The sequence below is a fragment of the Canis lupus genome, chromosome 3 (genome assembly GCF_048164855.1).
Source record: "Canis lupus baileyi chromosome 3, mCanLup2.hap1, whole genome shotgun sequence".
Taxonomy (NCBI): domain Eukaryota; kingdom Metazoa; phylum Chordata; class Mammalia; order Carnivora; family Canidae; genus Canis; species Canis lupus.
This window is the reverse complement of record NC_132840.1, coordinates 38,496,416-38,520,272: the sequence shown is the minus strand read 5'-3', so window position 1 is coordinate 38,520,272 and position 23,857 is coordinate 38,496,416. Positions and strand designations below refer to the sequence as shown.

Here is a 23,857-nt window from a genome sequence, read left to right as displayed (position 1 = left end):
CAGGTGATTAATAAGATTCCCAGGTAATTCATTTACACATTAAAATTGGAAGAGGATCCTAAACCATCGGGGTCAGGCTTTAAGGATAACATGCTAAAACTGGTATTAGACACTATCTTTTATTTGGAATTTGCAATCATTGATAAAACCAAAGTAATTCGCAGCACAGATTCCTGTATGTGCTTACCAAAAAAAAAGAATAAATTGAAGAAATTTTAAAAATAGATTTGAGGCTCAACCTTCAGGTAGTTAAATACACGATGAGATAATGTTTAAGGCCTTTCTGAGAAAACTCTGAAATGGAACTGATGGATGGATGGTCAGTCTTAGGTCACAATCCCTGACTGCTGCAATCTAGAACCTAATTATTTTTTTTTTTTAGAACCTAATTATTTTTTATGCACTTTACTGAGTTTGGTTAGATCTCAAGTGCACAGTGGTGAGCATCCAGAGAGGTTCACACCAGATATATAGTTAGATCACCCGGGATATACAGCCCCAAGCTGACATGAAGCAGGTGCTCAGTTAAGGCCCTGATGATGTACCAGTGACCACCTACTTGATCCTTCCCACTTAATTGAAAAGTACAGCTTTTCTTTCCTGTAGCCAAGAAGGATGTGATATGTCCAACCCATTTGTTTTCTTGCACCATGTTTAGGCTGGTTTAAAAACACCACTGCCTCTGTTCCTGGTCCTACCCTAAAGTGGCATGCTTTTGGAGGGATTTCAGTTACAGCATGATATGATGGGGGTGAGCTGGGGTTTGGAGGCCAGCAGACATGGGTTTAAATTCTGGCTCTATCATCTGTTTAGGAAAATCATACTGCCATCCCTGTCAGCCTCAGTTTCCATGCTGTCTATCAAGCAGAGTTTGCTAAGATTAAATCAATATCTACAGAACACACAGCAGAGAGTGGGGGCAGTGCAAAGTAGTGCTATATTCTGACTTGTATTTCAGGATATACTTATATCAGGTTTTCAAGCCAGTCCAGACCAACTTTCTCACTTTATAGATGGAAAAAGTGAGGCCCAGGATGAGAACTGCTTTGCTCAAAGTCACACTAGGTGATGCAAGTAGAGTCAGAAACTCTGACTCCTAAAATACTCTGTTTTCAAACTCTTAATAAATATAGAAGGCTTTGTGCAAATTAAAGCTTACACAACAGCTCAATATGCTAAACAGATAACAAGTCAAACTTCCCTTGATTATTGATGACTTCTTTGCTTCTGTCTCTTCTGCTCACGGTGGCAATCCAGAAACACTTTCTCAGCACCATTACACTCCCCTCAACCCCCATACATTTTGAGTAATCAAAGACTTGGCCCATTTGAAACCCCAGAGCCAGTAAATGAATCACACCAGGTCTTACTCATTAGATGGATTCTCTCCTCACCAGACTACCTAGGGATTTTCAAGTCCCTGAGGTTCCCAGAGGACTTGAACTTTCTTGCACATCCATCCCTACTGGGCACCATTAAGCTGACATCACCATTATCCACACTTCATAAAGGATCTGAACATCTGGAAACAGGAACCACCTGCAAGTGCTCTGTCCAGAGATCACTGTATCACTCGAGGACATGGAAACTCAAGTTCAGGTGACATGAGAAACCTGAACATGCCACCATGGCCAGATTAATCCTCAGGGGATACTAGTGTATAGAGAAAGAAGGTTCTGGTCAGAAGATGTAGACTTAAAGCCCAGCTCTGCTATTTTCTATTAGGAATGGTAATCGGCATCTCTGAACTCCAGGAGAGTACTGGCTATTAAGAGAATTGATTGCAGAGTCAGCCAGTCTCTGGTTCCAACCCTGGCTCTGCCACATGTTTATCATGTCACTTTGGGTGAGTTGGTTATCTCTATTAGCTTTAGTTTTCTTGTCTTCAGACAACCCTCAGCCCAAAAGAGACAACTCCTGCCTTCATAAGGTGGCTGCTAGGATTCAAAGAGATAATCTGTGTCAAACACTTATTAAGTGCCTACATAGGGCAGTCTGGGTGGCACAGAGCCTGATCCTAGAGACCCAGGATCGAGTCCCATATCGGGCTCCCTGCATGGAGCCTGCTTCTCCCTCTGCCTGTGTCTCTGCCTCTTTCTCTCTCTCTTTCTCTCTCTCTCTCATAAATAAATAAAATCTTTTAAAAAAATAAAATAAAAAAATAAAGTGCCTGCATAAGGTTAGCACCTGAAAACAAGAATGATTTAACTGAAACCTAATCAATAAATTAGGATCAACCTGGGTTGATCCAGAAGAGAGAGCAGCTCTCTGAGGAAAAGTCAAACATAACAGACTTGAGCACAGTGCTTGGTACAGACAGATCCACAATGAATGAATCCCCAGCTGCGATGAGCATGCTCTCTCCACCTGAAGGCACTCACCTCTTTTAGCCACAAAAGCTTTGGGGCCTGCATTTCCACGGACATCACGCCCCCAACACACTGCAGGACGCTGTGCTTGGTTTCATTGATCCTGTGGACCTGAGTGATGGCCCGGTGGTCCAGCCACATGATGATGTTTCGGCGGGAATCCCCTAGCAGAACAAGAGACGTAAGGTCACATGCATATGCTCAGCCTTCTAACCCAAGGGGACACTTCCAGAATCCCAAGAGCACAAATCTATCCAACTACTATGATCTCAGACATCAACAACAGCAAGCACGAGGGCCCCTACCAACACGAATTAGTGCACTCCACCCAAACTCTAGATTTCCCTTTGAGCGATGCGTCCTTATTTAAGTGTCACTCCAGTGTTAAATGTCTATACCAAAACCAGTGGGGATCTACCAATTAATTCAATTCTCATTCATTCTCTCCCAACTTCCTCCCTCCTTTCCTATAGCTTCTGTTCCAGAAAACCTTTGCTGAGAGAGAGAGAGAGAGAGAGAGAGAGAGAGAGTGTGTGTGTGTGTGTGTGTGTGTGTGTATGCTCAGGAAAAGAGTCTATGAAGTTAAGCCTAAAACAATACATTGGCTTTTTAAGATCTGCTTCCATTAAATACAAACACTTCAACGGAATAATATACCCAATATAACACACCAACTACATCCATACAGTGGCTTTTATCTGCTTATATTCTTACTTCTTCTAGTCACTTTAATTAAAATTCATTAACTTTGGTATTTTTCCCCCCTCATTCAGTTGGTTTGGTGGAATGGGAAGCACTGTAACTTTTTTCAGTTTGGGGACCTGGCCGACCTCATGAGGAATGCTCACTATTTCAGTTACAGGTGGAGATACATTGAAAGAGTCATTAAATTTTTCTTAGCCAAACTGTCCTTATCTATAAGACAGGGACAACACCACCTAATGGCATATAAGATTTTTCATTCACTAACAAGACCATGCACATAAAGACAAGCACTGGGATGCCTGAGTGGCTCAGCTGTTGAGCATCTGCCTTTAGCTCAGGGCATGATCCTGGGTTCCCGGAATCAAGTCCCACATCAGGCTCCCTGCATGGAGCCTGCTTCTCCCTCTGCCTGTGTCTCTGCCTCTCTCTGTGTCTCTCATGAATAAATAAATAAAATCTTAAAAAAAAAAAAAAAAACAGGCAAGCACCTACTACACAGTAGACCCTCCAGAGAAAGAAAAAGTAAGAAACAGAATTTTAAACCAGCTGGAAAAGAAGCACAGGCATGTGCCTCACATTCTACCTCTGCCATCCTGCAGCCCACAAGGAAATGAATTGTGCCTTTCTCCCTTTCATGGTCTCTATTAATTCCTCATGTACTAATGGGCAAACCAATATTCTTTTTACAGTCCTCTGCTTCCTCAGATGGCAAAATGTGGAGATCAGCAATGAATAAACCAGGCAATAATAAAAGGGAAAGATATAAGGGGACCCCACAGTAATTGAACCAGATACATCACACATTATTTTGCAATTGCAGAATCACTGCAGCTAATAACAAATATTTATAAAGCTCTGTGTGTGTGTCCCAAGCCCTGTGTTAAACGTTTTATACACATCATCTCATTTAATCCTCAAAACAACTCTCTGATCTAGGTCATTTCCCATGACAGACTGACTCCGAGATTTAAGATTTGCTTCCTATCTCAGTTTGGAAAAGCATATAGTGTGCTTTAAAACAGATCTGTGCAGAGAATGAATAAACAAATTGGTACAACAAACTTAAACTCAAGCTACACATATCAACATGAATAATGATACCAGCCAAGATAGTTTTAAACACCACATTTATTGTTTGTTGTTGAGGGTATACACATATGTGGAAAGTGCAGAAATGATGTGTTTGTGAACACCAACTACAGCAGCATGGTCACCATCCAGGGAGGGGGAAGGCATAGACTGAAGCTTCAGGTGGTTCTTCCTTCAAAAAAAGTCTGTGGCCAAGGGAGTAAATTTCCATCTGCTTATCCTCAGAACTGGGTACACAGGAGGCTATGAATCTTATTTTCCTTACTTTGCCATGTTTCTGAAAAAGGATCCTTAAAATTGAAAGAAACAACGCCAACCTAAGAAAATATCTAAGTCACGTGATCATCACCATGATGAGGCAAGGACTCAGTCTCTGCTTTGCCTGCCTGGGGAGGGTTCAGGTCCCACAAAAGCTCCTCAAACCACAGTAGTACTTTGAAAATAAGAGGAAGTACATGAGACCTTCCAGAGACACATCTAAGATTTGTTTTTAAATAGCTGAGTGATTATACCATATAATGTCACTGCTTAAAGCTTTGCTTCTCAACCCTTCTTGCACATTAGAACCACCCAGGATAGTTTTTAAAACATTGATGTCCAGCTCTCATCCCAGCAACATCAAAGAATCAGAATGTGGAGGTGTAGGCACACATGTGTGCATACATGCATACACATGCATGTGTGTGGGTGTGTGCATGTGTGTGTCGGGGCACCTAGGTGGTGGAGTTGGTTAAGTGTCTGACTCTTGGTTTCGGCTCAGATCGTGATCTCAGGGTCCCAAGATCGAGTCTCATGTTGAGCTTCACACTCAGTACGGTCTGTTTAATATTCTCTCTCCCTCTGCCTCACCCCTCTACATACTCTCTTTTTCTCTCTAAAATAAATAAATAAATCTTTTAAAAAGGGGAGGGCGACAATGTCAGTATTGCTTCTTAAATATTGTATAAGTGCAACTGCAGCTACTTCAAGCCAAAAACACCTGCCGCTAAACTTTCAACTAGAATGACAATCAGCTCCTACTGCCTCTATGCCTCTACAGGAAGAAGCTCTCAGAAAACAGAATGACACAATGAAATTGTGGGAATCAATTAACTTATTATATATATATATATATATATATGTGTGTGTGTGTGTGTGTGTGTATACACATATATATATGAAGATTATTAAATAATGATTCACATTGTGGACAAAAAAATGAGGTTAATCGTTTTTCATTTTTTATGGAAAATCACAATGAAAGGACTCCACTGAAAGCTCACTGGATCTTTCACTGAGCATCTATTCCATGTCAGGCACAGGGCTGGATGCTGGGATGCCGAGGAGAATATGCCACAGTCCTGCCTGTATGGAGCATGTGGCTGCATAGAGAGCTTCCAAAAGGCAGGGAAGCTTTCTTTTAAAGAGTTCTGAAAAAGACTGTACACTAGTTAGGCAGGTGAAGAGGGGATGAGGAAGGAGACTCTACAAAGCAGAGTCAGCAGGTGAAACAAAGCACAGAGCTTAAACAAGGGATTATAGAAGGGGAGGTGGGTGGAGGGATGGAGTAACTGGGTGATGAGCATTAAGGAGGGCACATGATGTGATGAGCACGGGGCGTTATGCTATATGTTGGCAAACTGCATTTAAATTAAAACAAACACCGAGCTTAAAAAGTGTCAAGTTTTAAGAAAATTAGAAGCAATTGCTAGAACAGAATTTCAGTTATACAGTCAGTTTATCCACAGGCATATTATTCATTGATGTATTCACTCAATTAATATTCTGGATCTCTCACAGGAGCTGTGCCAAGCATACTTGTGGGAAATTACTATGAATTAGCACAAATACCTATGAGGTTCCTACTGCAGGGTAGCCTAAGAGGTAACTCCCTGCCCAACCCTGAATTCTCACCCTTGCTTCTTCTTGCTCCCAAGAGCTCCTGGGGCTAGGATGACCCAGTCAGAGTTGTGCTATGAGTTAGGGGGGTTGCAGAGTTGGGAGCACGCAGCAGTGGCACCCTGGCCCAACCTGGAACTGTCTGATCTTCAAAGGAAAGATCAAACAAGAAGAGGCTAAAATGCGAATATTTTATCATGTAGTAAAGATTACCATTCTTAAACTACTGTAAACAACATGAATACTTGTTTTTTTTTTTGTTTTACTTGTTTTTTTTTTTTTTCCTTTCTTTTTCCTTTTTTTTTTTTTAATCATCTTATCATTTTGGCCTGTTTTGTGGGTTTGGCTTTAATGGTGATAGTTAATTTCCTGACCCCACTGCCTGTTCCTCACCCTTACTCCAGTTAACCAATCAAGAGTTGTTCACTGCCACACAGGCATCAGAAGTCATTAAACAACCTTTGAATCATCTTTAAAATTCAAACCTCATTTTCTAGCACAAGATAATCCATTTCAGATAAAATCTAACCTTAATAGAACCTATTGAAAGGCAAGAAACTGGTAAGGGGTACCTGCAGCTGGATGCATTTGATGAATGGGTACATTTTAACCTTTTTGATGGAATAAAATTATTTCAACACTTATAATTAGGGTTGTAACCTAACTACCCTTTTTATAGAAGTCCTGTTAACAGCAGGCAATTCCACCTACAATGAGGAAAAAGATGGCACCCAGAGAGGGTGCACTACATATGTAAGCAGGTCTAACAAGAGCTCTCTTCTTCCACTTCAAGCATTCTTGCTCCTAGTATCTTAGCTACCCAATTCAGCTGCACCCAGTAATTCTCCACATACCAGAACTATGGAGGAAACATAAAAAATGCTGATGCCCTAGACTCACCACAAGCCAAGTGAATACAAAGCTTGAGAGTAAGGCTCATGAATTGGGATTTTAAAAGATCCCAGGTTGATTCTAATATAAAGCCAGAATTAAAAACCATATATTTTAGCAGATCAGAGGTTAGTGTCCTGGGAACCTAGGGCTGTTTAACATCTAAAGTCCCACCCAAAATGGGAACTCATCCAACAGCATCCCTAAGAGACCATCACCTGATTGCTACTTAAAGCAAGCCAGTCAAGACAGTGCTGACAGCCTCCCTAAGCGGCCAGCTCCTTGGCTGTCCACAGCTCCTAACTGGAGAGTGTTTGCTGCTGCTGAGCTGAGGTCTGCTAGTCCAGGTCCATTCCTTTGGTCTGTGCTTTCTGAAGTGGCCCAGATTGGGGCTGTTCTGCCTTCTTGGGCCAGAACACTTCCAGGTGAGCCAGAGATTAGCCACTGAGAACAGGGAACATTCATGTTTGTCTTTGACACTCCAACACTTCATAAAACAGGGCTTGGCACACAGAAGGTGCTAATCAATAGCCAAAAAGGGGGTAAAGTGTGTGTGTGTGTGTGTGTGTGTGTGTGTGTATGTGTGTGTGTGTGTGTGTGTAAAGATGGGCATCACTATCACTGTGTTCTAACCATTTATCTACTTGCATACTTTGTCCAGCACATGAAATTTATATAAATCGTTATTCTATTAATTAGGTCCATAAAAGTGAGTGGGACACATCCTCTTTTTAGGAATTCATGATCAGATGGAAGAAACATTTCTGAGCATTCAGGTATCAGGCTTAGTCCTCACAACAAAGCTATGGTTCATTATTCCAATTCTTTCAGAAAATGCAGAGGTAAAGAGACTTGCTCATAGTGTCATTGCTCAGCATCAACGGAGCCGAGATCTGGGACCTCCTGACTCTAATTCCAACGTGCCCAGTGTGCCCTAGTCCTTAGAGCCACCTGTTAAGTAAGGCCTGGCCACCGCAGTGTCCACTGCTGAGGGTTCTCAAATATAACCTTGTCCTAAAATGCACGTGCAATGGCTATGTTGGCAATAACTCACTGACGATCCCTAGAGGCACACTTCTTAGATGGAACATGCAATTTTCAGTATGCCATGGTCTCCACCACTCCCTAATGTCTTCTGTTCATGAAAAGGTTAGATAGAGTTGAAATTTATCTCCACACATGCGCTTTTTTTTTTTTTTTCAAACCTGGTCCATCTTACTCATTTTCATTACCTACCTGACTACTATGAACTTCTGGGTTTGCAATCTCAGTGCTAGCACTGCTTGCTAAAACTTCCCAAGAGGGACAAGTCTTGGACCATGAAAAATTTCTGATGGTGAACCCAAGTGGCACATACATTTGAAACAGCTCATTATTGTACTCACAAGTCTCTATGAGGCCAATATCATGAGGTGGGAATGTCTTGTGCACTAGTGAAAATAGAGAGGCCAATCTCTTTCCAGCTTCTGTGGGATGCATGGTCCTGTCTGCCTTATTCTATTTCCTTTAAATGGACTTGGTTCACCTACTCAAATAAAGATGCTACAGAAGCTTCATAACACAAAGCAACTGCAGGCACTAACCTTCCCTTCCCAGAAAACACCCACACCACTGGCCTGTTTCAAGGATGCTCACTATGAGCTAATGATCCCACATCCTTCCCTCAGTGGACTATCTACTGTGCTTCTTGTGCATTAGTGAGATAAGTCTCTCCCTAACCCAGACCCAATGTCACCACTCCCACCACCTGTCCTCCAAGCCAGTAAACCTCCCCAACATGATTCTGGCCTCTGTGCTCCACCACTAAATCTCATCCTTAGCAGTAAGAGACACCTGACCTCGTGCTCCACCTGAGGCCCAGCCAATCTCCCATGACCAGGGAAAGAGAGAGTGAAAAAGTCCTACCTTCATGGTTTACCGGTAAAGGACGAAACTGCTTATCCAAAACCACCAGAGAACATGTGGCATCAAACCCAAGCCCTCGGATTTGGTTTACATCAATCCCTTGTACAACTTTCTGTTTTAAAAACAAACAAACAAAAACATAAATTACAAGATAGGCTTTTAAAAGACTGAAAAGTTATGACTAGAAAGAAAATGAATAACCAAATCGGATAAATATTTACAACAGAAAACAGATAAAAGTTTAATATAACTAAAATAATAGAAGATCCTCTAAATTAATAAGACAAAGACAACCAATCTAATTGGAGATCAAGCAAAGTACATGGCAAGTCACTTCATAAATAATAGTCAAAAAGCATATAAAAAGATTCCCAACTCCACTTACATAAATAAGTTAAATTAATGCAAATAAAAACACATCAATCTTTGCTTTTCACATTGGCAAATATGTATAAGATTAACAATACACAGTAGTAGCAGACTGGGAAAAGTGGACCTTCTCTTACATTATTCTAACAGTGTAATAATTTGGTACAGATTTTGGAGAATAACTTCATAGTATTTATTAAAACTAAAAACATACATAAGTTTTGTCCAGCCAACTCACTTCTAGGAACCTACCTTAGTGCCTTATTAACATAAGTTAAGTGTCGATGAAAGTTAACTGCAGCACTACTTGAGAATATATTTAAAATTTGGAAAAACCAATTTTTATTACAGTACATCTGCAAAATGGAATATTATACAACCACTAAAAAGAAGTAGAGAAGTAACTTCTGAGTGTGGTACTCTGAAGAGGCTGGCAAATCCGTTTAGCAAAATAAAAGTTAATAAAGCTGGACAAAATTATCAAAAACAACCATTTGGGGGCTATGGAACATGAATAAAGTTCATTTATTTATTTATTCTTGAAAAATCAAAGCATTTAAATTTTGAGAAGGATTTATTGTTTAAAACATCAAAATTGTATTTAAAACATTCCCACAAATACAAAATAAAACAAAACAAAAAACTCTAGGACCAGATGGCTCCACTGGGAAATTCTACTAAACATTCAAGGAAGAAATAATTCCATTCCTGCACAAACTTGTTTAGGACATAATGAAGGAGGGAACATTTTTCAACAAATTTTTATGGCCAGCTATACTTTCATACCAAGCCAAACAAGACATCAAAAGTAAAAAACAGGGGATCCCTGGGTGGCACAGCAGTTTGGCTCCTGCCTTTGGCCCAGGGCGCGATCCTGGAGACCCGGGACCAAATCCCACGTCGGGCTCCTGGTGCATGGAGCCTGCTTCACCCTCTGCCTGTGTCTCTGCCTCTCTCTCTCTCTCTCTCTCTCTCTCTCTGTGACTATCATAAATAAATAAAAATTAAAAAAAAATAAAAAATAAAAAACACTATGGACCAATATGTGCTATGAAAATAGGTGTAAAATTCCTTAACAAAATATTAACTACAAAACATGTATTATATACTATGACCATGTGAGGTTATCCCAGGAATGCAAGGGTGATTTAATATCTATACATAAATTAATGTATTATACATATTAATAGAATAAAGCATAAACACCAAATGGTCATCTCAATAGATGTAGAAAAAGAGAGAAAAACAAATCAATAAAGAGCATCTACAAAAACCAACAGCTAAAATTACACTTCATGATAAAATGAATGGTTCCTTCCTGTTATAAACAAAGAGAAATGTCTTCCATCACTTTCATTCAACCTGCAACTAGTATTTCCAGCCAGTGCAATAAGGCAGGAAAAGAAATTTAAAGCACACAGATTGGAAAGAAAGAAGTTTAAGCATCTTTTTTTGCAGAAAGTGGAAAATCCTAGGGATCTACAAAAAAAAAAAAAAAAAAAAAAAAAAAAAAAAAAGCTATGAGAGGTAATAAGCAAGTATAGTAAGATCACAGGATACAAGGCTAGCATATTAAAAATAATTGTATTTCTATATATAAGAAACATCAAAATTGAAATTAAGGAAATAATTCCATTCAAAATAGCATCCAAAAAAAAAAAAACCCTCAGGAATGAATTTATCAAAAGAATTTCAAAACCAATGCCCTGATAACTACAAAACATTGCTACAAAAAGAAACTACAAATTGGAGAAATATGTTATATTCATGAAATGGAAAATTCAACATTGTGAAAATGGCAATGTCCTCAATTAATCTACAGATTCTACACAACCTCTATAAAAATTTCAGCAGGTTTTTGGATATTTGGGAGGTTTTACAAATAGACAAGCTGTTCTTAACATTTATGTAAAAATGTATAGAATGTAGAAGAGCCTAGTCATGTTTGAAAACAAAGTTGGAGAACTTAAGCTATCTGATTTCAACTTACTATCAAACTATCATTACTAAATCAGTGTGGCACTGACACAGGATAAATTTATAGATTATATGAAATAGATCAGGAATATAAGAAATAAGCCCATTTATGGTTGATTACTTTTTGTAAAGATTTTTAAAATTTATTTATTCATTCATGAAAGACAGAGAGAGAGAAAAAAAGAGAGAGAGAGGTAGGCAAAAACAGGCAGAGGGAGAAGCAGGCCCCATGCTGGGAGCCTGATGTGGGTCTCGATCTCTGGTCTCCAGGATCACGCCCTGGGCCAAAGGCAGGCACTAAACCACTGAACCACCTCGGGATCCCCAGTTGATTACTTTTTTATAAAAGTATGAAGACAATTCAGTGGCATAAAGACAGCCTATTTAATAATAGGGCTGGAACAACTAAATGTCCACATGCAAGAAAAAAACTTATACTTCTAGAGTTTCTCCATACTTCTAGAGTTTTTCCTCACATGCACACAAAAATTAATTCAAAATGTGTCGCATCTCCAAATGTAAAAATTAAAACTATAAAACTGTGGGAGAAAATGTTTGTGACATGAGTTAGACAAAGATTTCTTTAAAAGACCCATAAAAGAAAAAAAACTAATATATTTGACTTCATCTAAATTTTGCTCTTCAAATGCAACCGTAAGAAAATAAAAAGATAAGCTACAGATTGGAGAAAATATTTACAATTCATACATCTGATAATAGGCCTATGTATAGAATAAAGAATTCTTATAACTGAAATAATAAGAGAAAACCCTATTACAAAATGACAAAAGATTTAAATACACACATCATCCAAGAAGACATACAAATGTCCATTAAGTATATGGAAATATGCTCAAAAACATTCGTTATTAAGAAAATGCAAACGAGGGTGCCTGAGTGGCTCAGTTGGTTAAGCACCTGCCTTTCCACTCAGATTATGATCTTGGGGTCCTGGGATGGAGCCCAGCATTGGGCTCTCTGCTAAGTGGGGAGCCTGCTTCTCCCTCTCCCTCTGCCTCTCCCCCTGCTTGTGCTCTCTTGCTCTCTGTCAAATAAATAAATAAAATATTTTTTTAAAATGAAAACTAAATCACAATGGGAAAAGACTGACAATACTGTTAGAAAATTCTAGAGAAAGTAGAAGCCTCACACACTGCTGGTGGAAATGGAAAATACAGCCACTTTGGGAAAAAAGTTTGGCAATTTTTAAACATAATTTACCATACAATCCAGCAACTTTACTTCTTAAGTATTTACCCAAGAAAAATAAAAACATATGTCAACATAAACACTTGTATGTGAATATTCATAGCAGCATTATTCATAATACCTCCAAACTGGAAACAAATCAAATGCCCTTCATAGTTTAATCACGTGATTAATCAGTGTGGTGACTGAGGGCAAGTCACACAATTCCAGCCATTCCAATCACTCTCTTGACTTGCTGGGTCAAGTCTCTATAGCATTTATAGAGGCAGGGCTTCCTCTGCCTGGAATGTCCTTCTAACTTGGCTCAGAAATCTCTAGGCAGGGCATAAGATCAATGATGTTGAGTGCAGACTACCTGAGTTTGAAACCTGGCTCTTCCATTTACTAGTTATGTGACTTTGGAAGCCAAAATTCCATTCTCCTTAATTACACAAAACCACCCACTTATACCTCCAACTCTTAATGATGTTATAATAATTCAGTAAAATGTGGTGTGATTAGCCCAACATCTAGTATTCAATGTACAATAAATAGCAGCCATTATTAGAGTAATCAGTTTCCTTAAATCCTCTTTGAACTCATGGGGCATCATTCCATGAATTAATAAGCCAGCCCTAACTTCTACTTGCCATTAGGTTCTGTCTCTATGCACAGAGTGCATGCCTGACTTGGGCAGGCCCATCTCACACAAGCCAGCAGTGATTCAAAAGAGGAATCGGGTAAGACAATGCAGAACACTCAATAAAACTCACTCCCACAAGGCAGCTTTGGAACAGAAATGAACATGAGATATAGTGTCAAAAGAGCCACTTTTGAGTTTCAGTTCCACCACCTTTGGATCAGATAAGCCTGCACTAATCACAACACCTTTCTGACCTTCAGTTTCTTGAGGGTGAGAGTCATCTCCCAAGTGAGGATCAAAAGAGTCAACTGGTTTAAAAGTGCTTGTTTTGTTTTCAAAGATTTTATTTATATATTCATGAGAGACACAGACACATACACACACACACACACACACACACACACACACACACACACAGAGGCAGAGACACGGGCAGGGGGAGAAGCAGGCTCCATGCAGGGAGCCCGACGCGGGACTCCATCCCAGGACTCCAGGATCACACCCTGGGCTGAAGGCGGCGCTAAACCGCTGAGCCACCTGGGCTGCCCATAAAAAGTGCTTTGAAACTAGTAAACCTCTGTAGGAAATGAAAAGGATGGAAAACCCACCCCGTGACTTATTAACTACATGCATGAAATATTTTTTTTTTTGTACAAGGCATAGTATACTGTGTCATGTTAGCACATTTACAATTGATATAGGCAAAGGGATAGTGATCGAGAAGGCTAAATAAACACAAACCTTCTCAAGAATTATGGTGGGAGAAACCTTCCAGTAGGAGCAAAGAAAGTATTTCTCTTCAATCTATTTTATGAGCCCCTCTGAAGACCTAGAGTTCTATATTCTACTCATGGCCTTCCAATCACAAAGGTTCAACCATTCCAACTCCAAGACGGAAATCTATCACAGGGAACTAGAAGAATAAGTGTTACATGCATTTAAATCTGATTTGGTTAGGTAGCCGTATCACCAGTCTTACATGAAAATGTCTTATGATCATGCTGATCCAGCAGTAGGAGTACCCTATTCCCAAACCCTACTCATCTAAATCATCCCAGAAAGATGGCTGTCAGAGCCACACTACCCAGAAGATACAAAGGACTTGACCTGTTGACCAGAGGATTCCTTTTAATGCTCTTATAAATGGAAAAAAAGCAGTCCAGTAAACTCACCCCAATGACTTGGCATTGAGGGAATTTCCACAGCTAGAGAGAAAGCACATTGCTCTTCTAAAGAATTTCCAGAGAAGGAGATTTCTGCAACTTCATTTGGTAACCTGGTCCATGTCTAGCAACTGTCAACTCGTAGCTATGGGGCAGCAAACAAATATTTGGGGAAGGGATTGTGCATTGCTTTGTTCTGACGGTGGGAACCAGTTCAATTCTGCATGTGTTTTAAATCAGCAGGCTCTGCCATATTGGGTGGGGAGGCAGTATTCCTTTGAAATCCTCCAAACTGAGAACTGGAGGGTCAGAGGCCTACCTGGCTTTTTCTTTAGCTATATTTGGAGCAAGGGTCAAAGCCTAGGGCCTTGCACCCAAAGTCCAACTTGCAATTGAGTTTTGTGGCTGCTACTATATTCTTTTCAATCTTGATTTGAATGCCTTTGTCAGCCTTGAGGATGTGTGGGGTTATGAAATCCCTGGTTCCCTCAGGCTCATCACTCCCTGTTGCCTACACAATTCAATTACTCACACGTTCAATCAGTCAGCAAATATAATCAAACCTCTTCTAGGGTCAGGCTGAGCACTCTTCTGGGTATTTGGGAAACAAAGAAGAGAATATTTTTTAAAAATCCTTATTCCTTTGGAGACTGCATTTTATTAGTCAACACCTAAATAAAACATACAGTGGACATATAGTAAACAAGAAAATGATAAGGGGATCAGGAGTGCCAGAAAAGAGGGAGGTAGTTGCTGAGAAGATGAAATTTAAGACACGTAAAGGACCCGAGTATCGGACCTTGTGGAAACCTGGTGGGCAAGTGTTGCAGGTAGGAGAATAGCCAGTGCAAAGGCTCTGAGGTGGGAACAGCAACCAGATTAATACAGCTTGTGTGGGGAGTATGTTACCTGCAAGGCTGCTGGAGACACTCTATTTACCAAAATCTACTGTAGTGACTAGGACAATGCATAAATCCAACCATGGACCATGACCTACACAGCATCTTAGCTTAGATTTGGTGCTGTCTCTTGAAGATAAACAGAGAAATAGAGAACAGACACTTCCATTTATGTCAGGGACACCAACATTCTTCTAAGAAGGGAAATTCTGAAACTACCTTCATCTCTTTCCTCTCTCCACACTTACCAAGTCCTATTATATCTCCCTTCCAAAGTCCATCTTGTCACTCTTATTTATTCCTCTGCCAACATTCTTACCAGCCATTCATCATTAAAGAGAAATCATTGAGGTGCCTGGGTGCCTCAGTAGGTTAAGCATCCGACTCTTGATTTCAGCTCAGGTCACGATGTCAGAGTCATGAGATTGAGCTCCACATCGGGCTCCCCGCTCAACAGGAAGTCTGCTTAAGTTTCTCTCCCTCTCCCTTTGCCCCTCCTCCTGCTTGTGCTTGCACTCTCTCTCTCTCAAATAAATAAATAAATCTTAAAAAAAAAAATTATTAAGCGCCTGTATGTGCCAGCACGGAGTACACATGCTAAACAAGACAGACATAGCCCTAGCCTCCCAGAGCTTATATAGTTCAAAGGAATCTCAGCCTCCAGAACTTCTTTAGAAGAAACCACCTCCTAAATGATTTGGCGTCCTTGAATTTAATTTCTGTTCCCTCGAGCACCACCTTAAATTGGCTGCTGGTCAATATGAAACTCTAGAAAACACCTTACTGGCCTCAAAAGGAGCGTTACCAGATTCGCCCCCTCATGCAATGCAGTCTCCCCTCTTCCTCCTATTGGAAAATACCTGCCCCAAACCGAGCTGGCTCCTTCACATCTCCACATCAGCACTTTTGTCCATTCCATTCCTCCAGCTCTGAATGTCATCTCTTAGAGTTCTCCAGAGTCCTGTTTAGACCTACATCCTTCCTCAAGCCTTCTCAATTGATTGGGAGTAGAGAAGTCCCCATTTCTTTATGCATTCATTCTTTTGGTACTTCCTGAGTCTACTGGATGTTAGGTCCTGGGTGAGCAAACTGTAGTTCCTACCCCTTTGAAACATCAAATCTAGAAGATAAGATAGATATCAACTGAAAAAAAAAAAAAAGATGTATTATTTGTTATTGTTATGTGATGATATAATGACTTTATTATTTATTATTCATCAAAAAATGAATGATTCACAAACCATGTGACATTCTATGTAGGAAAAGTATAAGACACTGTCACAAAACTTAGTAAAATAGAACTTAGTTTGGAGGTGCTATGGGCTGAGAAAAGGCTTCTTTCTTGAAGGACTTGACTTTTGCACTAAGATTCAGTGCAGCACTATCCAATAGAACTTCCTACAATGACAGCAATATTCTGTATCTGTGCTGCCCATACAGTACCCATCAACCACGCAGGCTCCCAAGCATCTGAAATGTGGCCAGTGCATCTAAGGAACTAAACTTTAAATTTAAGTTAATTAGAATAAAAAATTTAAATAGCCACATGTACCTAGTGACTAGTGTATTAGATAGTGTGAATCCAAAGATGAAGAGGAGTTAGATATGTCAGCAGAAAGTGAGAAGAGTAAGTAAGAAGGAGAAAGAATGTGTGTAAATGTCCTGAGACTAGACGGAGCATTCACTGCATGCTTGAGGACAGGACGGAAGGAGAGTGTGGCTGGAACATGAGGAGCTAAGAGAAGCATCATGAGATGAGCAAAGGAAGTAGGTGGAACCCAAACAAGGCAGGGCCTGAAGACCAGGTTAAGGATTTTGAGTTCTATCCAAATAGTAGTGTGGTGCTCTGGAAGGATGGTGAGCAAAAGAGTGACAAGATCTGGTTAAAAAAAAAAAAAAAAAAAAATCATTCCAGTTCCAAGAAGGAGAATGGATTGGGAAGGAGAAGTGCATACATGAGATCAGTTAGGTTTTTTGCACTAATTCAGATAAGCAACAAATGTGCGGTGCTGGACATGGAAAGAAGGCAAAGATCTGACCTGAGTATAGGCTTATCGCGTACTTTCTGGGTGACTTAGGAAAAGTCACTTAGCACTCTGGGTCTCCAATGTTCTTTTCAACTGTAAAATGGGAACAACCACCCCTGCCCCACCTACACTGTATGACAATCAAATGAATATGAAAGTGTTTTGTAAACCACACAGGTTCTACAAATAAGAGTTAATATTATTGCTCAATCCCACATGGTTTACTCCCTTTCTGTTCCTTCTCCCTCCAACCATTACTCATATATAACTAGTACAACTTAGAACAAAACAGTACTTCGTTGGCTTCATAGGTGCTGGGTTTTTCCATTAGACTGAACTATTTCATTCTTAGGGGCAGAGAATTTGTTATATACCTCTTCTGTACACATTCCAGGGCTTAGCAAAAATCACAGCACCTAGTAGGTGCTCAAACAATTGTGTGAGAACTAAATGATACTGGACAAATGCCTCTTGGCTAAATGACACCTCCAGCTTATCTTTTTTCTTCTTCCTAATGGGAGCTGGTACTAATTATATACGAACTTGCAATGTTCTCACTTTCTTCAGATGATTAAAAATTGTGGTTCCGAAAAGAGATACAAGCCTTTAAAATCAGGGATGGTGTATACCTCTAGGACTTAGGTGTTTCCATAGCACTTTTTAGATGGGTGAGTGCCAACCCAATAAAGACCCTCCAATTCTAGTAGTACAACAAAACTAGGATTTGGAGCCATCTCACTAGGGATCTTGTCCTATCTCTCATACCTGTTAGTTTCAGAGCCTCGATATCCTCACGTGTCAAACAGAAAGAATGGCAGACTTATCTCACACAGTTACTGCAATACTTAAGCCAGATCAGGGATGCCAGAATTTTGTTTATTTATTTTTAGTTCTAAGTAACATTAACACAGCAACCATTGATTGAGCAGCAAAGCTGTGCCAGGCAATGTGTTAGATGCTGGGAATACAGCTCCCTGCAAGAGCTCAGCTCCTGACTTTAAAGAAACCAAACAAGTCACCAATTACAATGCTATCTGATAAGGATCAAATGCTACGTGATGAGGACAGGTGAAGACAGTGGGCTCTGGGGCAGCAGAAGGGATTTCTTGTCCTGTCTTTCCTCTGAGGTTGGCAAGGGAGGACAGAGGATGTCAGAGGTCATCAGGGAAGGCTCCCAGGAGCAAGTTACGCAGAAGATTACCTTGTAAGTACCCATGCAGGAGTTGGGCACATGAAGAAGAGAAGAATGTTCCAGATAATGAAAATAACAGAGACATTTCATCCACTCATGTACTCAACAAACATGAATTGGGCCTATCAGAGGCAAGGCAGTCTAGGGAACTATGGATAAACAAGACGTGACCCCTGCTCAGGGGGCACATACTGTTTATAGGAGCAGACAGTCAGGGAAAGGCACTTATAATTCAGTATGGTTAGCATACTCACAGAGTGAGTTCAAGGGTCCCTACATAGTGGCAAATTCAAAAAAACTTTAGGTAGCTTAATATGATTTCCAAGCAGGAGGCACAGGGAGCGAAATGAGGCTGGAGAGAGGGGCAGAAGGGAGAGCACGAGTGGGGTGGTAGCAGTCCACCCCTTGCTCATATTAATCATGTGATGTTGGGCCAGTTACTTAACCCTTCAAAGCTCATGTCTTTGAGGTTGGTTTTTATTATTCTGTTTTGGAGCTGTAGCTCCACGTCAAGAGGCTGTCATGTGGATAAGATGAAGTGATGGATATCAAGCATTCAGCTTGGTACCTGGAACATAATGAGTGCCCAAGAAAGGTTAGCTGTCATCATCATCATCTTATTATTTTTGCTGCTGTTGTTCTTATTAATTCAAATAAGAGAAAAACTATCTCAGGTGAATGACTCAGGGAAAGGAAAGTAGTACAACTGCTCTCAAACTCTTCCTGAAGTCCTTGAAAAAGAAGAGAAAGGACAGACTGTGTTCTGCATCACCCTTTGCCCTATACCAGCACTTGACAAAGTCTTACATACAAAGAACCCTAACCAGACAGGGGGTGAGTGAAGGTTTCCAAAAAGCACCTGTGATGTTTCAGTGTTTCATCTTAGAAGTTCATTCTCCTCCACAAGCTACCCATTTCTCTTACTGTTACCATCATCATCACCACAGGGAACGCAATGCTTACTCATTTCCAAGCACTGTTGTAGCACTGTATATGCATTCACACAGTCCTCACTACAACCCTTTGGAGATAAGCTACAATTATCATTCCCATTTTATAGATAAGGAAAGTCGAACAAGAAACCTGAAGTAACTTGTCAAAGATGACAAGCTAATGACTGTTGGGAATGGGATGTCAGGCAGCCCCGGTGGCTCAGCGATTTAGCGCCGCCTTCAGCCCAGGGCGTGATCCTAGAGACCTGGGATCGAGTCCCACATCAGGCTCCCTGCAGGGAGTCTGCTTCTCCCTCTGCCTGTCTCTGCCTCTCTCTTGCTCTCTCTGAATAAATAGAAAGAAAGAAAGAAAGAAAGAAAGAAAGAAAGAAAGAAAGAAAGAAAGAAAGAAAGAAAGAAAGAAAGAAAGAAAGAAAGAAAGAAAGAAAGAAAGAAGGAAGGAAGGAAGGAAGGAAGGAAGGAAGGAAGGAAGGAAGGAAGGAAGGAAGGAAGGAAAAAAAGAAAAAGAAAAAGAAAAAGGAAAAGAGAAAAGAAAAGAAAAGAAAAGAAAAGAAAAGAAAAGAAAAGAAAAGAAAAGAAAAGAAAAGAAAAGAAAAGAAAAGAAAGAAATGGGATGTCAAGAAAGAAATGGGATGTCAATCCAGGTAGTCTGGCTCTAGAATCTATACTCCAAGGTGTGCTATCTTCTTAACTAAAAAAAAAAAAAGCTTCCTTCTCTAAACCTCACACCAGCAATGAGCTGCAAGATGTGTCATGCTTATCCTATGGCTTCTGGCACAGGGCCATATAGACATACCCCATGTGAGCAGACAGCCTAAGACCCAGCCACTTTATTGCAATAGCCTCAATGAGATAGCCTCACTTAGGACAAATGCCCACAGCACTCATGGGGCTCTCGGGGCTCACACTGATGACGGAGCTGGCCGCCACCGGGAGATGATTAAAAATCTACCATTAAACCAAGCTGTACTTAGAGCAGACCTTTTTTAAAGTAGCTTTTCATCAGGGGATTATATTTTCTTCTTGACAATTTCCTTAATGGCAAGAAAGGCTGTATGTTAGAAGAACAAAGGAGACCCAAGGGCAAAGAGTAGAAGATTCTCACCATGGCAGGAGCCAAGAGCAGGGAGGGAGGAAGAAAATTAAACAGGCAGAAGAGATGTGCCCCCACTTTTACTCCTATAGGATGCTCCGGCACTGCCCACCCCCACCTCCTCTCTCTGCCTTCCTCTCTGGGGGCACTAACAGCAGCCCAGAGCTCATTAAAGTTTAAACAGACTGATCAATATGGACAGAATGGTGAATTGTCCATCTGCAAATTACCAAGCTCTTCATGAATATTTAAGGAACAAAACTAGGAACAGAGGGAAAAGTAACCAGGACTTTATTTTTCCCTCTGAAAGGGAAAAAGACAGAAGTGCCTCTGTCCCTCCTGATCACCAGGTACTCAAACCAAACAGTCAAGTTGGACAAGTGAGCATCACTTCCTTTCCCGAGCCAGTGGGCGAACTGCAAGCTGACATCACTCCACATCAACATCTGTCTGGCACAACTCGATGTCCTTGCTTTCTCAAAACACACCACGTGCACGTGCCACTCATGCCTTTGCACATGCTGTTGCCTCTGAACAAAACAAGCTTCTTTGTGGAAGACAGGAGAGTCCAGGACTGACAGTACAGCGGTGGAGTCAGCCTGAGCCTCCATAGGCTCCCGTCCTGCCTCTGCCTCTTACCAACTGCAAGAACTTGGGCAAGTCACCTAACCTTTCTGAGCCTGTTTCCTCCTCAATACAACAGGGGCTATAACAGGACTATGTTCATAGGGTCATTGCAAGGATTCACATACACGATGCATGCTAATACAGTTTACACACCACTGGGCACACGTGAAGACACAGGTGTTAGCTAGGATTATCAGTGACTTCTTCCACATTCAGTCATACGTGATGGGATCCTCTGCTTGTTCCCCATCCTGGGTCCTGTCCACGTGAGCCCCTCCAAGCTGTCCTTTCCTCAGCTCCAGCCACAGCCACTGAGCCCCCGGCACCTACCGAGGCATAGTGTAGCTATCGTCTACTGGTCTCTGCCACTAGACTGTGAGCTCCCAAAAGGCAAGGCCTATATCTAAAGTGTCCCAACATTGGTTGGGAGTGGTTCCCAGTAGCAGGTGTACAAAACAGACATGCTCAGTCGGTGGGAGCAGGGGAGCATATGCAAGGATAGAATGCCACAGCTGTGGCCATACCTTTGTGACAACACAGCATGCAGCCCAGATGTCCTCGGACGATTGCTCATGATGGTTGAACTGAGGCTCCCATCGCTTAATTGGCTGGTCTGCGAAAGCCAAAAGGATGCCCCTCTGATCCACCAGAGCCGCACGCACACTGCCTGTTCCGACATCCACACCCACATAGTAGCTCCCTGGTTCCTGATCTCCGCCAGGCATCATGATCCCTCCACCTGCCATGATCAAGGACAAAAACCACATGAAGACCGAGTGGGTCTGCAAAATCAAGCCCAAAATATCTTGCAAGTGAAAATAAAAGAGGCACAGCTGACCAACCAGTTACCATTTACTTATTCGTCCACCCAACAAAAACACTGAGTGCGGCGCGTAAACAAGACCAGCAAGGCCTCAGATGTGGAGTTTCCGTTCTTGGGAGGAAGTCAGATGTTAAACTGCTACGAATTACATAATCACTTACCCAAAGTTGTGATACTGGGTGAAAAGTGCTATATGGATGAATACGGGCTGTGGAAACCAGCAAATCTAGAGATAACAGTATGTATTTATTCTCATAGAATCTGAATCAAAATGAGGACAGTGGCCACAGTACTAAAAAGGAACCTCATCTATCCTGTCAACCTTCCATTCAAAGAATGATCTACTAAGCACCTATTACACGCCTAACACTGTGAAAAGTACACGCATCTGCTCTTTTCCTCACTGTGACTCTAGAAGGAGAACATACTTAAATCTCTAAATTTATAGGTCCTCAGGGGGAGACTCCAAGAGATACATAACTTCTCTCTTAAAGCTAGGTCCGCACACTTAAGAGAGTAAATGTACATTCCAGTGATGCATGTTGCACGGATGGGGAAACAGGTCCCAGAGAAGTGAAGCGGCCTGGATCCACGGCCTCCCATCTGTGCACTGTCAAGTCCCACGCCCTTCCTGTTCATTCTTAACAGCTTGCGGGCTGCTTGGGAGAAGAGGGAAGTCTACCGCAGCCGAGTCACGAAGCGACTGGGAATTGGGAAGGAGACTCGCAGGGGACGGGATCAGGAATTTGTCAGTCGATCTGTTTTCTTTACAGACCCTTTGCGAGTTACGAGGCAATCTGACCAGAGAACACTCAGGAATTCCTCGGCCTTCAGTGCCGCTCTCAGTCCCTCTGGTCAGATTAGCCCACATGACACAGAAATCTCACAGAGGCTTTCATTTCCCAGATCAGCCTTTCGCAGAGCAAGAACAAGCCCCCCAGACAGCCACGCTGGTGAACAGGCTACAGCTCCCCAGGTGAGCCGGGGCAGGCTTAGCACCCGGAGTCTCATTTCAACCCAGAAAGCGTTCTGAGCCCTTCCATTTCAAAAAGGTAAATGTTTCCTTGGCAAGGTCACACTTGGGGACTCTAAAACGAAGCCAGCCCGCAGATGTTCAGTTACTGCTTCCTGGATATTCATCCCAGTCAAAAACAGCTTCATTAAAAGTGATTGCTTTTGACTTAATCACAGTGATTCCCCAACGGCAGCATCTGCCCCCTTCAGCTTGCAGGCTCCCTGGCAGGTGGGAGAGGAAACCGGGGAAGCCACAGTGAGCACGTGTACCTTCGGCAGGGCTGCGGAGGACAACTCTCCGGCTCCAGCCTCTGCACTTCCCCATCACCCTGCCTCCCTCGCTTACAGGGCTTCAGGAGCTGCACAGGACCTAGAGCACCAGTGGTCAAGCTCTGCATTCCCTCCTTTTCTTCAAGCCATTACTCATAGAGGATTTAAATCAAGTCAAAGAAGAGCTGCTCCCTTTGAAGGAAGGATCAGCCCAGCCCTGGCCTCCCTGCCTCCTCAGAGCCATCCCTCTGCTGGGTCCTTTCTCAGGACTCAGGGTGGTTATAATACAGCCTGATGCCCTGGGCATAGCATCCCAGGCCCTGTTTGTGGTTGGCCTCGCCAATCGCAATCCTGCCCATTCTTACACCAAACTCCAGATGTCCAGAGACTCCTCATCCTGACCTGCCTCAGGGCTGCCCCACTGCTTTGCACTTGCCCTTCCCTACCTAACCCCCTCTCTCTTGTGACCTCAGACTTCTATTTTCAGTTCCAATTCAACCATCTCCCCTTGCCTTTCTCTGTCACTTGGTGCCACGAGAGTACAGTGTCCCTACTTTCTTCAAATCTTAACCATTCTAAAATGTCATTTATTTTTGGTTCCAGGTCTGTCTCCCTTACTGGCCTGAACCTGAAAAATAAGGAACTTTGATTTCTGTATCCCTAGCTCCTAACAGTGTCTGGTATAGAATCAATTTTCAATAAATGTTTACTGAATCAACACCCAGATCGGTGAAATCAATAGAAAACACAGATGAATGGGCTTATCCTTTAACAGTTTGAAT

At 41.7% G+C, this 23,857-nt stretch overlaps 1 protein-coding gene across 17 annotated transcripts in view; it reads right to left on the bottom strand.

Annotated features, from left to right (window-relative positions):
- FGGY (FGGY carbohydrate kinase domain containing) overlaps nt 1-23,857 on the bottom strand; it is a 413,650-nt gene that overhangs the window by 359,447 nt on the left and 30,346 nt on the right. For 15 of the 17 annotated variants that reach the window (XM_072820441.1, XM_072820442.1, XM_072820444.1 and 12 more), the window contains 3 exons: nt 21,493-21,707; nt 8,838-8,949; nt 2,382-2,533 (listed from right to left, as the gene is read on the bottom strand). In XM_072820441.1, the coding sequence (XP_072676542.1) occupies nt 2,382-2,533; nt 8,838-8,949; nt 21,493-21,696 (468 nt within the window). In that variant the 5' untranslated portion in view covers nt 21,697-21,707. The remainder of the gene's footprint in view (nt 1-2,381; nt 2,534-8,837; nt 8,950-21,492; nt 21,708-23,857) is intronic. The other 2 variants (XM_072820456.1, XM_072820457.1) reach the window with 1 other exon arrangement.